The sequence below is a fragment of the Geotrypetes seraphini genome, chromosome 10, assembly GCF_902459505.1.
Source record: "Geotrypetes seraphini chromosome 10, aGeoSer1.1, whole genome shotgun sequence".
Lineage (NCBI taxonomy): Eukaryota > Metazoa > Chordata > Amphibia > Gymnophiona > Dermophiidae > Geotrypetes > Geotrypetes seraphini.
This window is the reverse complement of record NC_047093.1, coordinates 47,250,898-47,268,147: the sequence shown is the minus strand read 5'-3', so window position 1 is coordinate 47,268,147 and position 17,250 is coordinate 47,250,898. Positions and strand designations below refer to the sequence as shown.

The window sequence follows — 17,250 nt, the reverse complement described above, 5'->3', positions numbered from 1 at the left end:
GAACTCATTTTCCTGACCTGGCTCAGCAAGTTCTTTCCCTGTCCCTGCCCCATTCCTGCAAGCTCTGTCCTCATCTGCACAAGCCTCAAACACTTTAAAACCATAAGTGTTCAAGGCTTATGCGGTTAAGGCAGCAGAGCTTACAGGAATGGAACAGGGTCAGTGACAAAACTCACGTGGACAGGATGGGAAAATTGAGTTTCTGCAGGAACAGGGACAAATTTGTCTCCATGCCATTTTCTGCTCACTGGTCTATAATTTCCCAGATCACCTCTTGAACCCTTTTTAAAAATTGGCATTACATTGGACCCCTCTGGTACTATGCTGGATTTTAAAGAAAAATTACAAATTACTAACAATAGCTCTGCAAGTTCATTTTTCAATTCTGTCATTTAGGGTTCCTTTTATTAAGCTGCGCTGGAGTTGTATGCTTCGATGCTCATAGAATTCCTATGAGTGTTGGAGCACTTACCTCGCCGGCGCGCACTAAAAACCTCTAGTGCAGCTTGATAAAGGGAGGGGAGTTAGTTTTTAGAAAACTGCACAAAACTCTTCTTTTTTGTAAGTTAGCCACACAGAAATAAATGAGATTTTTTAATGGCATATTTTGAACTACCTTGAACTAATGATTCAGTTTTCTCTTCTTGTAATCCACAGTGAACTATCTGGGTAGCTGAAGGTTATAAACTCTATAGGTAATATAGTAATTAAAGGAATAGCAGATGACTAAGCCCCAGAGGTTGTCATTGAGTTTGAATTTTGGAACTGAATTAAGAGACCATGTTTCCTTTAAAAAAAGGAAACAATGAATACAATAGCTGCTCAATCTCATCTCTGATATTTGTAGCCTGCTCTTTAATATAGTTCAAGGTGGATAACATTGAAGTCAGTAAACAGAACTGGGAAGCTACACAACACAGTACACTTCTCCCTCAGTTTTGATTATTAGCAGTTTTTTGTTCCCTGGCTCCGCCCCCAAATTTACATTACTGCTCCCAGCGTTGCACAGAGGAAATTGCTGCTCCCCTCAGCCATCTTTCTCCCAACTGAAGTTCTGAGAAGTAGACTGTTGGATCATAACGCCTGTACTGTCCGATTGTCTCTAGCTGCCAGCGAAACTGTGCAGCAATGGACCCCATCATCTCTCCTTTTCTTAACTACTCTTTCATCCAGCATCTTTCCCTCCTTCCCCACCACCCCAGGGTTTACCATTTCTCCCATTCTCTTCCCCAGTTACCCTCCTATCCACCCCCCACACCATCCCTTGTGTCCAACTTCTCTCTCTGTTCCTTCCATCCTTAAATCCCATTGTCCACCATCTCTCTCCCTCTACTCTGTTTTTAGGCCCATTATTTCTTTCCCCTCCCCAGTCTGGCATATGTATGTCTCTTTGAACCCCCCCCCCTTCCCTCCGTTATGTCTACACCAGGGCCCCCGCCCCCAAAGGCCTGCATCCCTCTGAAGGTCTGTACTCCCCCCCCCCACGAAAGCATCATCCCCCGAAGGCCTGCATGTTCCCCCTGGCCTCCCAATCTTACCTTCACTGAATTACAGCAGCAGAGCAGCCTGCACAGAGGAGGCTACCATCGTCTTCAGAAGCACGTTCACTCTGCCGCAGTCCCGCCCCCCTCCTTTGATGTCATGGGCAGGATCGTGGCAAAGTGAACATGCTCCTGAAGATGAAGGCAGCCTGCAAGGATCGCTAAAGCACTGGTGATCCTGTGCAGGCTGCTCCACTGTTGTAATTCAGTGAAGGTAAGAGCGGAAGGCCAGGGGGGAAGCCAGAGGACACCAACACTTCCTGACTGACCCTCCACCCTTGCCTCCTAAAGCAGGAGCGGCAGCGGCAGTGGATAGCCATCAAGAGGCAGCACTGCCGCTCCTGTTGTAGGAGACTGAAGGCACGGGGAGGAGGGTTGGGCCCCAAATTGACAAGGCTGATTTTTTTCTAAATACAAATCAATTTGAATCGGAAATCAGGCAGCACTACTACAGGCCAGCACTCAGACAAGCTGCTAGCTCACTCCCTCTGCCCAACAGAAAGAACACTTTCTATTGGGGAGAGGGTACGACCTGGCAGCAGGCCTGATTGTGAACCTATGGCAGAAAGCCCAGCGCTAGTACTGAAACTGTTGTGCAGTGTCACGAAACGGGTATGAGTGCCATTCAGCATAGTGAAGGAAGGGGGACCAGACAGGAGGAGAGCCCAGGGAAGGAGGAAGGGGAGATGCTAAAACTAGTGTGAGCAGGTATAGAAGTACACTAGACACGTGCACAGACTGAATTAGCAATTATACTTTCTATTATCAGGCCAATCTAGTGTTGGACTATCGATTTGAACAGCATATGCAAAATAATTGTAATCCAAGATCTCATAAGTACTACAATTGTTACTGTACAGAATTCTTCATGGTCTAATGGATTCTTTTGTTAAATATTGATGGTCATGTTTTCCATAACGACTTGCAGAAGGCACACAGTATTTGGAACACTATGGATAGCATTTGCATTGAATTTCTTCTGGAACATATTAGCGATCCATAAATACTAATGTATTGTAATTAACTCTTTCTGGAGCAGTAATTCCAGGCACCGAGGCTAAAAAACAATCTTGTTCTTTAGCGAATCACTTCTGTTATTGATGTATCATTTCTAACTTAAGCAACCATGAAATATGTATATTTCTCAGGAAGAGACCATTTTCACATTCTCTTTCTTACAGCAAAAGGTGGATAGCCCCCTGTGGACAACAACTAGCTCTATTATTTTCAAGTTTTACTCTATTAGATTTCTATTCCCATTTGATAGAGGATATCAGCACCACAATTTTGTACAAAAAACGGTACAACTAGGCCAGGCTCAACCTGCCTGGAACAACTGGTATCATCTGATAAGCCAATGCTGGTTGAGATCAGATGCGCTCCCAAAGGTGTCCACCAGCGGGGGCAGGTTATTCTGTTGTAGGGGGCCAGAGGCTCGGTGTGGCACTTCTGGTTTTTAAATTTGAATTACATATTCTGCATCAATTCCCAAATGAGCTGTTAAGAGAGACAAAATTGTAGTTAAGATCTAACACAGCCAGCAGCATTTTTATGCCCTTTGATTGCCACTGAACCAGCCAGGATGTGCATTCACCTCTCACATACCTGGCAGTTAGATTACAGTTTTGCAGTGTTCTGGCCACAAGGCTCGCATCTCTGTGTTCAAATAGATATACAGCCAAATCATGAACGGAAGGGCTGATATACACAAAGCAATAGCCAATCGAACTCCATCAATAGCACTCCTGCAAAGAAAATATGCTATTCAGTTCCACAGAAGAGGACTAACACACAGAGAATGGCATTTTATATCTGGTTCCAGAAACACAGATCCCAATGCACTGTCCTAGAAAGCAGTGCTCATTGCAGTATCAAAAATATAAAACACAGATCAATATTCAGATACCATGGCCACCGGTTGTTGTTTTTTAATGCTAGCTACAGCAGTCAAAAAATATCCAAATATTCAGTGCTACTATCTGCACTGAATACAAAAATAATACGTTCCAGCGCTGACTGTATCTCAATGACAGCAATATTCAGTGTACTATTCAGATAACTTAGGACAGCCAGTCCTAAGATACCTAGAGAGTAAATATTGCCACACCTAGATAAAGTCTAGTCTGCCCTGGCTCTGACCCACCACCATCTATCTGCCTAGTACAGAAGTTGGTAAAGATATTCAGCTATCCAAATAATGCCTCTGAATTAGTGAGACAGTAGTAATGGGGAAGTGCAGGAGATGGGTGATCTGCATGGTATTAGCGCAGTAAAGCAATAAGGATCATGGTTTTTACCACAAGGAAGGGAAGCATTATCATGGTTATACCTTTAAAACATCAGCACATTAATTTGAAATGACAGCTACTTAAACTCAAACTTGTATCTTTTAACAGTTCCAAAAACTAGTACCTCATCTGAAAGAACATTTTCTCTCACTGGACTTAGCAACAAAAAAGGAAGGAGGGGTCCAACCTTGTCTGCAGAAAAAACCAACCAGGAGCAAACAAAAACAAACTGCAGATGTGTACAAGTTGCAGGCAGAATTTATTGTGACAAATATAAATTTATAAAAACCTTTTTACCAAACAAGGGACCCGACACGGTCCGTGTTTCAGACAAACCTTCGTCAGGGGTCCAATATGCAAAAAGGTTTGAAAAATATGCCACAAAAAATATAGAATAAAAAATCATAAACCAAAAGGTCCAATATGCCGAGAATCGCCAACTGCTGTAAAGCGTCTCACAAAATTTTTGTGGCATATTTTTCAAACCTTTTTGCATATTGGACCCCCGACGAAGGTTTGTCCGAAACACGGACCGTGTCGGGTCCCTTGTTTGGTAAAAAGGTTTTTATAAATTTATATTTGTCACAATAAATTCTGCCTGCATCTTGTACACATCTGCAGTTTGTTTTTGTTTTGTTTTTTTGTCTCTCACTGGACTTACCAGAGATGACTAAAGAGCACAGAAGAAACCCAAAATAGTTGTTGAATTCTTTTTTTACACGGACTTTAGGACATGACAAGCTATATAATCAGTACTTTTTTTTGTTAATGGTTAAACAGATTTTTTTTTTTTCCTTCAAGCTAACGTGTGACTTAATTCTATGTTTAAATTAGTGGGGATGGAATGAGAATGGAAAAACTTAATGGGAATGTAGACTCTTCATTACCATGTCACTCTACTCTGAATATCCCAAACAGCTGCACTTTATTACAGAGCAGGCACACTTTTAGCCACAAAAATGCTTCCATATATTGACCAGATAGAAAAGTGACAGGAGACAAAAGACCATACAGGCTTTCAGGATTTCCCCAATGAATATGCATGAGATCTATGTGCATGCACTGCTTTCAATGCATATTCATTGGGGAAATCCTGAAAACCCGACTGGATTGCGGCCCTCAAGGAGGGACTTTGAGATCCCTGATACAGGCCAATCCCTCAGAGATCCTAAGTGCTTGTCCCATGCTTAATTTCAGAGTGTGTGTGTGCGCTGAAAAGAGAAAAATGAATGACAGCTGTCAAAGTTTAGGCACCCTTCCAATTTATTACAAGACTTTCTATACTGCCATTTATCACATATAATAGTGGTTTATAAATTGGCCAGGAGAAAGAGGAGAGTTAGGAGAAGAGGTACACACCAGTTCTTGTACTCCATTACCTGAAATCTGTGTCAACCGTCAGTTATTGAAGAAAGGTAGAGATGTAAATGGGATGAAATTAAGTTTGGAGGGTAGAATGTCGACTATGCATGCTAGGATCAGAGCATCAATGATATCTGTGGCTGGCGTAGAACTATGGAATGCCTTGTCTGGTATCCTGCGGCTTTATATGATGAGGATGAATTTTAAGAAAATGCTGAAAATTCAATTATTTGCCAATGCCTTTTTATGCTAAGGTATATTTCAGTTGATAATCGCCTTTTAGATTTTTTTTGGACAACAATGTATGATTTAAAGCTTGCTTGTATGTCTGAATTGATTGAATTTGCACTCTATCCCTGTTTATAACAGGGATGATTAATGATGTTTAGACATATCTAGGTTATATGTGACAATCGTAGGGAAACAAGATTTTATGTATGTGATATGGAAACTGCATAGTTGTATGCGATATATATATTTTTTAATAATTTTTTTTTTTTAAACCCAAACATACAAAGACAGCCTTGAATCTAGGCAGAATAGGCTCAAACCAGATATATTCCGGTCAAAAGTTCTTCAGTAAAAAGGAATCAAAATATAGATGGCAGTCTCTGGTAATGACTCATCACACTTATGATAGAGGAGGCATTGATAACAGCTTGTCATTACTGGAATGAGGAAGACAAGAGGTATGCAGGATAAGCGACTCCAAATGAGCCTCAGGCAAGACAACCCTCATTGCTTTAAACACAATGACTAAACTAATGAACTTAATTTGTGAAACTTAGTACGATTTTTTTTTTTTTTTTTATAAAGCAGTAATTAATCAGGCCCAAAAAGTTTAGTCACTTGTTAGGCCTCCAGTTGTTCAGGTTGAAGACAAGACTCTCAGCTTGTGACTGTTGTGTTGTCTGCTTTATCCACCCTGGGCTTCTTTAAACAGCTCTCCAAACATTTGGAAATTAACATAATTCACTCTGACAAAAGCAGAAAGCAGCAATAGAAAACATCTAAACTTCCAGCTAGGAATTTCAACTAACATTATTAAGAAATGGAACTATTGAAGTCAAGGCAAGATCTGGAGGTATACCAGGTGGCTTTTCCTGAGACTTCTTGCCCTTTCTCGCCTCATGATCAGGATTTTTCTTTTGTTGTTCTCCATCTAGCTAAATACAGTTAATGAACTGAGAAAGCTCATCCAGCTCTTTAAGCTATTTATTAGCCTGGACCATATTTTCTGGTAACAAATTCCAAAGCACTTGCCAATAATGCATATCTAAAGAGAGGAGAAGGAAAGAAAGATTATAACTTTGGAAAGAGGGTGTTTTGAAGCAGCTAATTCAAAACTTTAGAAGGGGTAGAGATGTAATGACACGGGCAGATGGCTCCTTATAGATTAACCCAGTGTCCCGCAAACTTTCACGCGCCGCAGCACATTAAACGTAGTGGCCGTGGCGCGAGGCATCCGTAAGTGCGCAGATGTCGCCGTGATGCACGCGCATGTGTGACGTCATCACGTCGACGTCCATGCACGCGTGGAGGCCCTCCAGATGAGCCCTGAGATGCCAGAAACGGGTGCCAGCAGGGAAGAGGGCTGGAGATAAGGAGAGGCGCCGGCGGATTGTCTGTAGGCAGCCAGCCAGCGCCTCTCCTCCTCCCCAGTGTGCCACTGCACACCTGAAATCTCAGGAGGCACACAGTTTGCAATACACTGGACTAGCCAATGAACTGAGGCATGGGCTTTAGAGGACCAGAGGCCACATTGGGCTAGATTCACTAAGCAAACCGATCATGTACCGATCAGTTTGCAACCTGATTTTCCTAAGGCCGATTCACTAACCTCTGTCCCGGTCATCCTCCGATCCGCGCATGCAAATGATGGAGATTGGCATTAAAATGTAGGCAGACAGCGATTCACAAAACAAATCTTGAAATCCGACTGGGTTGGCCGATCAACAAAAGAAGCGGCTGCTGGGGACCAGTCGCTAATTGCTTTCCAACTGCATCTTGCTCTCTTGGCCTGGATTCTCCTGTCTGCTCTCCTGCCTCTACTCTCCTCTGGCCGCCCTGCTCCCCTCTCCTGCCTGACTCCTCAGGCCGCCTTGCTCCCTTCTCCTGCCCGACTCTACTCTCCTGCCCCGAATCTCGTCTCGCCGCCCTACTCCCCCTCTCCTGCCTAACTCTGCTCTCCTGCCCCGAATTTTGTCTCTCCGCCCTGCTCCCCTCTCCTGCCCCGAATATCTCCTGCCGCTCTCGAATCTCCTCCTCTTGACGCCCCGACTCTCCTGCCATTCCCCGCACTAAGAGCCCGTGGTTTTAACCCACAGGTTAAAACCACGGGCTCGTGAAGAAAAGTTAATCCGAAAAGTAAAAAAAAAAAAAGGTTGCTGCTCTTTAAGCATGCGCAGACCATCTACAGATCTAGGCCTTTGTTAGATGCACTCAATTGATAGCTGGATAGTCACATTAGAGCAGACATATGTTGCCATCTACAATCTCTTAGATCCTGATTAATCCTCCTTGTAAAAGTTTTTTTCACCTCTATAGATTACATTACAATACATTACATTAGGGACTTCTATTCCGCCTATACCTTGCAGTTCAAGGCGGATTACAAAAGAGCTAACTGGACATTTCCAGTCCAGTTACAACAGTTTTGGGGTTTTTTTGGTTACAAGGGAGGAGAGGTACCTGGATTAATTCTGGAAGAACTTGCAAATTGGATATTAAATTGACTGTACGTTACTGTGTGATATAACAAATAGATTACAGTTAGAGTACAAATAAGATTACGTAACATTTCAGGGATCTGAATACTTGGCTGGTGTTTTGGGGAGGAAGAGATTATTTAAGTGGAGGTTTTGAGGGAGAATTTATCTAGGAGGAGGGGGAAGGGTTGGGTTAAGATCTATCCTTTAACTGTTTGTAATGGATCCAATCAGCCTTGGTTTCTGTATCTGATCTTGCAAGCCCTCCGCCTTCCTGCACAACTCAATTCTGCAGTTAACAAGAGGAGTGCAGTGGGCTGAACCTGGGAAACTGGGTTCGATTTCCACTTAACCATCCGTTGCCCCAGGCACATAACTTAGATTGTGAGGCCCACTAGGGACAGAAAAAGTATATGTAAATTGTTCTGGATTGTACCACAGAAGACAGTATATCAAATCCATGAGCCTTGACCCCTTTCCCCCCTCCCCTCAGATTAGCAGAAACACTTACTTTTCAGAACTGCGGCAAAGTATCATCCATAGAATGATAATGACCAGTCCAGACAACTCCCTGCAAATATAACAGTTCTATCTTAAAAGAACAAGTCTTTGAGAGTATAAAATGTCAGATAAAATAAGTTCATTTTCAAGTAGCATTTTATCTCTGCAGGCCATGAGCTTACTATTGTGATCTCTAGACACCCGAGATATTACATTACTCACCTGCCTTCCTCTTCTTGTATAACATGACCCTTTTTGTGAGAGACCAGGAACCATCCAAGGCAAGTGGCACCCAAACAGCAGGCCAAAACGTGCAGATCAGACAAGATTTTCCAAAGAAAATTACCTGAATATCAGATGTGCTGGTGTTAACATAACATAACACGTCTGTAGCAACACCAATATTAAGCTTCATTTGGCTATGTGGCGCAGTGGTTAAAGCTACAGCCTCAGCACCCTGAGGCTGTGGGTTTAAATCCACGCTGCTCTTTGTGACCCTGGGCAAGTCACTTAATTCCCCCATTGCCCCAGGTACATTAGATAGATTGTGATCCCGCTGGGATAGATAGGGAAAAATGCTTGAGTGCCTGAATAAATTCATGTCCTGGGAGAACGGTATTGAAAATTGAATAAATAAAAGAAAAATAAATAAAGTTAGATCATTTAACTCATCAAAACAGCAATGAAATTAGACAGTAAAATTTGATTGAAATATGAGGTCGCAACCATATATAGTATAAATGGTATAATTTGTAACCCATTCTGAGCTCCCCTGGGACGACAGGATATAAAACTAAATTAATAAATAAATAACCATATATGGAAGCATATATACCAGTACTGTATTCGAGAAAAAGAGAGGGTTTTATTGTGTGTGTGTGGTGGGGGGTATTTTCATAAGAAAGGTTTGGACAAGTTCCTGGAGGAAAAGTCCATAGTCTGTTATTGAGAAAGACATGGGGGAAGCCACTGCTTGCCCTGGATCGGTAGCATGGAATATTGCTAAGCCTTGGGTTTTGGCCAGGTACTAGGGACCTGGATTGGCCACCATGAGAATGGGCTACTGGGCTTGATGGACCATTGGTCTGACTCAGTAAGGCTATTCTTATGTTCTTATCTCTGCTGATGCCATCCTAAACATGAAATGCTTGTTAGAATCTAAAATTAGTGATACATTGGCAAGCTTTAAAGACTCTAATATGACTGTATGAGCACATGTTGTGTAGCCTTAAGACAGCATAAGAAAAGCACCTGGTAATTACTCAGTGTCACAGGACACAGATGTTTTTGCAGTGTACTGTTGAACTATGAATAGATGTTGACTGGCTCAGGCATAAAAGGTTAAAAAGCACTCTTAAAGCACAGGAAACACAGATTACTACTCCAGAGAATCTGAATGACACTTGATGTGAAATAGAGCTAATGTTCTTAATTTTACATATTAAAGTTTATATGCTGTAGTAGCTCAAAGAAGTTTGGATAATTTCCTAAAAGAAAAGACCACAGACTATTATTGAGATGGCTTGGGGAAATCTACTGCTTATTCCTAGGATAAGTAGCATAAAATCTGTTTTACTACTTGGGATCTAGCTAGGTACTTGGGACCTGGGTTGGCCACTTTTGGAAACAAGATACTGGGCTTGATGGACCTTCGGTCTGTCCCAGTATGGCAATTCTTATGTTCTTATGATAGAACTTACAAAAATTGTCAAAATAAACTAAAAATAAAGTTACAACATACAAAATATTTGACACCCATTCCTAGTCAACCCCATAAAACCCTTCAACATATACTGTAGTTAACATGCTAATTCCACTTGAACACTTTATCTTCACTATCCACACATCCAAAGGCATTCACAAATAAAACATCCTTTTAATCCTTATGAGATTTGAAACAATCAATTTCACGTCTTAATCAACTGGTAATTTTATTCCAAGATATTGGCCTAGCTAGCTCATACCTTGCTCAGTCTCATCTCAGACACAGGAAAGGTAAATGCAGTTCCACTGGGATCACATATAAGTTGAAAACCTTCCCTCAAATAAACTGGTCCCTCACCCCAAATCAACGTAAAGTTAGAATACCTTGAAATGCCTTATGTTGCATCACATGCAACCAATGAAATTGCTTCATTGGAGCACATTGGGACCCTACCTATGTGGTCTTTTCTAGTTTTGTCAGGATCACTTTGGATTCTAATAAGAGAAAGCCGGCAAGTTTTCCATGCATGACTGCAACACTATCAGCCTGCCTTCAAACTTTTTTTTTGGGGGGGGGTGAAGGGACACGTCTTGTAGTTTTCCATATGTTGTTTAAAGCTGTAAATCCAGACTCTGTTTGCTTTCTCTTGCTGAAAATACTACAAGGACATTTATGTTTGAAAAGATATGTTCTTAACTTGTTGTGAAGTGAATTCAATTGTTTTTATAAGCCGTATTTGCAAACAGCTTTAGATTAGAGGCTCTGCTGGCCAAGGCTTTTCTGACCTTTTGGACTCCAGTCTTGAGATAGAAAAATGCTGATTTCTTTAAAGTTTCATGTGACCTGTGTCCATATATGGTTTGTGTTTACGTCACATGCTGACAACACTGATTCATGTAGAATGATATAAAAGAGATGTAAAGCTCACAATAAAATTGGACATGTTTTGGAAGATGATTTCTGGTCTTTAAGATATGTCCCCAGGTGCACCTGACTTCCAAATGGCAGAGAAAGTATGGGGCAGGAATTGGGACCTAATCCTTTTCAGGGGGGAGGCATAATTCTCAAGGAGGTGTGCATTTCCAGATGCATTCTTTGTCTATTGAGAACTACCTTGCCTTTTGGCAATGGGCTCTTCCCTCAACCACTTCTCTCTTTTTGTCCTGAGCTTGAATAGGGAGGCAGAATAGCAGGAAACCCCCCAGAAAAGACAATGAAGGCCACCCCAGAGCTCTCCATGGGCCACCACTGGCCCCCAAGCCTCACATTGAAGAGCATTGCCTTACTTAAATGATATCTAGTCATATGACCCAGCACTTTGAATTAACTGAAAGGAATGTAGTGTATATTTTAGAACAGTGTTCTTCAACCTTTATACACCTATGGACCGGCAGAAATAAAATAATTATTTTGTGGACCGGCGGTTGAAGAACACTGGGCTAAGTTGTTGGCCAGACCCCGCCCATCTCTACCCAATCTCCACCCCAGACCCCGCCCCCATAATAGTACTAATTGTAACACTATTTTTTCCATTCATTTTTCACAGATACACAATATAATCTTCTTTATTTATTTATTTAGATTTTTATCCCGTCCTCCAAGTAACTCAGAACGGTCTACAAGTGAACATACACAATGGAGTGTAATTGGACATATAAGATATACAATAGGTTTAAATGTTTGGACATACAAGACTGTGCAGTAGTTTAAATACAGGGAGTATACAGCAAATTAAGAGTAGAGTTTAAGTATAAGTAGTTTAGTTTAAATACAAGTTATTTGAGTTTAGATACAATTTATCAGCGTACAGACAGAGAGGACTATACTGAAATTTAGGGAGAAGATAGACAGGAGAGAGAAGAGAGAGGTGGGGCTTAAGGGGGGGTGTAGACTGAGGGTGACCTTTAGTTGAAGCGGAGGGTCTTTACCATTTTACGGAATGTCATTAATGAGTTCTGTAGTCTGAGTTGCGGGGGGGAGTTGGTTCCAGAGATGTGGAATGAAGTGGCTGTAGGATCGTTTGCGGGCAGTTTCTGAGAGGAGGGACCTTCCGGGGGGAATGCATAGGTGTATCTCCGATTTTGAGCGGAGGGTGCGAGTGGGGGTGTAGATGCGAAGCTTGGATTTTATGTAGGAGGGGGTTGTGGTATAAATTCTCTTATGCGCTATTGCCAGAGCCTTGAAAGCACAGCACTAGCTAATTGGGAGCCAGTGTTCAGCGCGGAGTGCTGGGGAGATGGGATCATGGTAGTTGAGGTTGTGTAGGAGGCAGATAGCTGCATTTTGGACCCATTGGAGGCGCTTGAGATTATTTTTGGTTATTCCATTAAATAGGGAGTTACAGTAATCCATTCTGGAGAGGACATATGCGTAAAGGAGTTGGGCCAGGTCAGGTGTGGAGATGTAGGGTTTGATCCTTCTCAGTTGGCGGAGGTAGTAGAAGGAGGTGGAGACTACTTGGGATATGTGGGCAGATAGGGATAAGTGTCCGTCTAAGGTTACTCCTAGGCTGTGTACCTGATCTGTTGCCGTTAGTAGAGTGGAGTCACATAATGGTTAACCACAACATTAAACTACACAAAGCACACTGACAGCAGATGTAAATTCTCAAAATTGACATAATTCAATCACTAAATTAAAAAATAAAATCATTCCCCCCTACCTTTGTTGTCTCCCTCCCTCTATGCTATGCCTTGGCCATTTTATGCTGCCCCCAGTGTTATCTTCAGGCTGGCTCCCTCTTCCTCACTGATGCAGTGCACAAAGCTGCAGGCAGCGGCTCCTTGCACGTCCCGTGCCTGAACCGGAAGCCTTCTCTCTGACGTTGCAGAGGGAAGGCTTCCAGTGCCTCAACTGGAAGCCTTCCCTCTGCAACGTCAGAGAGAAGGCTTCCGGTTCAGGCACAGGATGCGCGTAGGAGCCACTGCCCGTGGCTTTGTGCACGGAATCAGTGAGGAAGAGGTAGCTGGCTCGAAGATAACGCTGCATTGATTGCACCGTGGACCGACGGTTGAAGAACACTGTTTTGGGCTTGATGCATATGCTGGCCCTGTGGACCGGCAGGAAATTTCTGTGGACCGGTGGTTGAAGAATACTGTTTTAGAAGACCCAACTAAACATATTACAATAGCCTCGCTTATTGCATCTTACCTGTGATGTCAGGATGCAAACCCACCAGTAACGTCAGAAGTGACGGAACAGAATACAGCACCTGATCCAACAAGAAATAATGCACAAGGTTTTAGTATTATAACAATGCCACTCGGCTCCATGTATGAAAATAAAGACACAAAATTGCAATAAACTTCATGCAGGTTATTCTCCCTTCATATTCTGTTTAGGGTGTAACTGCTGTCCCATGAAGGTTACATTCTTCCATCACAACCTTTGTAGAAGTACAGTACAATTTTACTGCCATTTTGGGAAGAACCACTGTTCCCTGCAGATTATATCAGGATTTTGTTTCCCACCTCTTGCATTAATGACATCAGTAATGGCTGATGTGGGAGAAAGACGCTAGAGAATGACACGGTGGCGGTTTACCCGCGGCCACCGCATTTTAGCCGCGGGTCACCGCCGAAAACGGGGAAGAAAACTAGCAGTCGCTGCGGCGACGGGGACAAGGCCATTCACCGCCCGCGGGGCGGTGAATGGGTCTTGTCCCCGCAGTGAGGCATGAAGGATCGCGCGGTCCCCGCAGCTCACACCCGCCTGCCCAATCGATTCTAGTGTTTAGCCAGCTCTCTCCCTTCTCCTCACCTTAGTTTGTAGATTTTCTTTTTCGGCGACCCACACGCTATCAGAGAGCCGTGCACCCGCTGCTGCTCAGTTTCGATCTTCTGCTCTGACGCAACCGGAAACAGGAAGTTGCAGCAGAGCAGAAGATTGAACACTGAGCAGCCGCGCGTGTGCGGCTCTTTGGGAAAGCGTGCAGGTCGCTGAAAAAGAAAGCCTGCAAATTAAGGTGAGGAGAAGGGAGAGAGCTGGCTAAACACTAGGATCGATTGGGCAGGCGGGTGGGGGCTGCGAGGACCGTGCGATCGCTAGTGTTCCCGGCTCAGACTGTAAGGAGGGAGTGAAAGGGAAAAGGATTCTGGGCCAAGGTGATGAAAACGGAAAGAAAAACCCACAGCAGGAAAGAAAGGGAAGGACAGGCAGGTGAGCCAGATGCTAGAAGCAGGGGGGGGGAAGAAAGAGGGAAAAAAGCTAGATGGGGTTGAAAAGAAGAGACACACTGGTATGGAAGAGGAAGATAGGGGAAATCTGGACACAGGAAGGTAACAGAAAGAGGGGAAATTATGTGCATGGGGCATAGGGACAGAGACATAAAGGGGACATGCCATGGGGATGGTATATGGACACAGGGGGGGGGGACAATGGCAGATACATAGGGGAGATATTAGAAAAGTATATAAAATCGTACCCGTTTGAGGCTTTTATGTATGCAGCGGTGACGGTGACGGGGCGGTGAATGGGGTTGCAGTGGCGGTGACGGGGCGGTGAATGGGGTGGCAGTGGCGGTGACGGGGCGGTGAAGGGAATGGCGGTGACGGGGCGGTGCAGAGGATGGTGAGACGGGGACGGGGCGGTGACGGGGACCAATTTTTTCACCGTGTCATTCTCTAAAAGACGCTACCAAATCTCAGCGCTATTATATCACTCGCTCGGCATTTTGTGAGAAGGTTAAGTGAATACTTCAGTAGGCTGAAGACCCGGTACTAACCTCGACCCTGATGAAAATTTGAAACGCGTCGGTGGAGACCGGAGCAGCAACAGCACATAAAGCTAAGTCTATTAATTTGTGCAAGTATTTATAAGAAGTTATAAAAAGAAAAAAAATAATGAAAGTAATAAGTATTAATATCTAATTAAATAATTATGGGTCACACACAGTTTAAGGATCAATGAGGAGTGCTGCCACACCGTGCTAAGCTGCTCGGGTGGTGTTCTGAAAATCCTAATCTGGAGTGACAATTTAGAGTGATATAATAGCGCTGAGATTTGGTAGCATCTTTGAGTTTTGTTTTGTGCCTTAAGACTTTGGTTTGTGATGTGGGGGAAGTCATGCGACTTCCCTGCTCATAGATCCTTTTTGTTTTAATAAATAAGGAAAGCATTCAGATACATGTAAACAGGAACAATCTGGAAAATCAACAACTAAACTTAGACAGGCTTTAAATAAGGGATGTGACCATAATTCCCCTCCCACCCAATTCCTTTATACTACCCCAAAAATAAGCAGCTCCCCTTTCATGTATGGAAACTGCACTTTTGCTCCAGCCCCGACTTGTCTACACAGCTCCCCATGGTCATAAGATACCTTAATATTAAGAAAATCTTGCATGTCACCTAGTGTGATTTATTTTATTTTTTTCTATAGGAGTATCACAGCCCTAGCACTTACAGTATCTAAAAGTATAATGTGAGTGATCCAATTAGAAAATTTCCCTCCAAGTAGAAGTGATATGAGAGGAAATGCCACCAGGAAGATTATAAATGGCAAGATTTTGTAAGGAAAGTTGTCTTTCCTTCTTTTTCCGTCTCCTAGAAGCCAGAAGGGGAACTCAGAAGCCAGGAATCTCAGGCCTGATGAAAGGTTAATTCAAAGCGCTAACTCTTTTGGGGGATAAATAAATAAAGAATGATCTCCTACAGCTCTTGTGTACTTCTCTTCCCTTTCTGCAAGTGAAGAGGGTAAGGGGGTCCTGGAAGTACTAGAGTCCTAGGTGCTGACTAAAGTCTAGATCTAAGAAAAAGGAGGATAATATTGGACTTTTGCCTCCTTCACTTGGAAAGATCTGCCACAATCAACAAAAGACAATACAGTTTTAACACAAGGAATTCATGACTGGAATATTCACTCTTACTTGTACAAACAGTAATCCAATAATGTTGACTTTACTATTTGATTAGCTTGGACAGAGGCATTTTTTTAAGGTGACAGAGAAAAGCTGGAAGACTAGGAGGGAAGATAACGCCCCTAGTTTGTGCACAACCAACTAGTCACTGAAGGCCACCAATGGATCAGATTTTCAGGATGGCCATAACGAATGTGCAAATTTCTTTCATTCTTATTTGAGACGATATCCCCAAATCCTGGCCCATTAGCAATTTCAAGGACTAGAAATTAAGAGAGAGGAATGAAGGCTTTGAATAATTCTTCCCTCTGTTCTTCGAGAGTCATGAAGAGAAGTCTTCCCCTTCCACAATCTGTAGGTTCTGGAGCTGCAAGCACAAACTGGCAGCTACACTTTCATGCATTCACAGAACAATACCTAACACTTTCTAGAAGTCGTACTCACTATCCACATTCCTGCATCAGGGTCATTCACCTGCAAAATAAAGCAATGAAGATCTAATTATAGTCTGAATGTATCTAAGTTCACAGATTAACTTCTTGCTGTCTGAAAACAGGTCATTCTTACACAGATGGGAGTTAAGCTGCTCTTATGTAACCAGATTTTGTAAGGATGCAAGTGGAAGAGGACCACAGAGATTCTTCCTAGCTTTGTAGCGAATGACAGCTTCAGATATACGGACAAAACCAGGATCAGAAAAGAGCACAATCTCAACTCTCCTCTGCAACCAGTCCCACTGATTTATAGGCAAGTTCGTGGCTAAATAAAATACTTTTAGGCACAGGCAACCAGAACCTCGCCACTGACCTGAACGTAAGCAGCTAAGGCGAAGAAAAGCGCCATGATCAAATTACAAACTTTCCACGCGCAAACTCGACCCTTGCCCATACCCGCGAAACACAGCAAATCCACCACAAATACCGCCCATCCGTGACGTCACTGCCAGCCGCCCGCCTTCAGACCAATAACGTAGCGCCGTTCCATAAGTGACATCACGCCTGCCCGCCTTCAGATCTATAAAGTTAAAGTAAGCTTCCGGCTTCAGGATATGCTTATACTAAGGGAGCGAGTAGTGGTTGTGTGACTGAATCGTTTCTACGCGTTTGTGCTTGAGAAAATAGGGCACCGTGACGATCTCGTCGCTTTTCAGCCTTTGGGAATGCGGCACTGTAATTTCCCATCTGTTGTCCTTTAGATTAGAATATTTTTTGAAGTCCAAGGTGATGACTTTATAACGTTAATTCGTTCGATCACAATCGATGCAGTTTTGTAAAATGAATGTAACGC

The 17,250-nt window shown here is 43.1% G+C and overlaps 1 protein-coding gene across 5 annotated transcripts; it reads right to left on the bottom strand.

The window, feature by feature from the left end:
• Positions 1-1,566: 1,566 nt before the first annotated feature.
• On the bottom strand, positions 1,567-16,909 carry TMEM220 (transmembrane protein 220). 5 transcript variants are annotated; one of them, XM_033962446.1, is made up of 7 exons: positions 16,531-16,887; positions 16,408-16,437; positions 13,256-13,316; positions 8,623-8,746; positions 8,411-8,470; positions 3,147-3,286; positions 1,568-3,038 (listed from the first exon to the last, which is right to left on the bottom strand). In XM_033962446.1, exons 2-6 carry the CDS (start codon positions 16,414-16,416, stop codon positions 3,154-3,156), a joined length of 387 nt encoding a protein of 128 aa, XP_033818337.1. In that variant the 5' UTR covers positions 16,417-16,437; positions 16,531-16,887; the 3' UTR covers positions 1,568-3,038; positions 3,147-3,153. The 5 variants fall into 5 exon arrangements, 4 of the variants coding, with proteins under 4 accessions (XP_033818335.1, XP_033818337.1, XP_033818334.1 ...); XM_033962443.1 differs by having other exon boundaries at positions 1,569-3,038; positions 16,771-16,909; XR_004540975.1 differs by lacking the exon at positions 8,623-8,746 and having other exon boundaries at positions 1,567-3,038; positions 16,771-16,909.
• Between the last annotated feature and the right edge of the window lie 341 nt (positions 16,910-17,250).

Coding starts and splice junctions, on each gene's coding strand:
- TMEM220 (XM_033962443.1), bottom strand. CDS start 16,851: ATGGGCAAGGGTCGAGTTTGCGCGTGGAAAGTTTGTAATTTGATCATG. Junction 8,747..13,255: donor TTTGCATCCTGACATCACAG/GTAAGATGCAAT, acceptor TCTGATATTCAG/GTAATTTTCTTTGGAAAATC. Junction 3,287..8,410: donor CTTTGCCGCAGTTCTGAAAA/GTAAGTGTTTCT, acceptor TTTTCTTTGCAG/GAGTGCTATTGATGGAGTTC.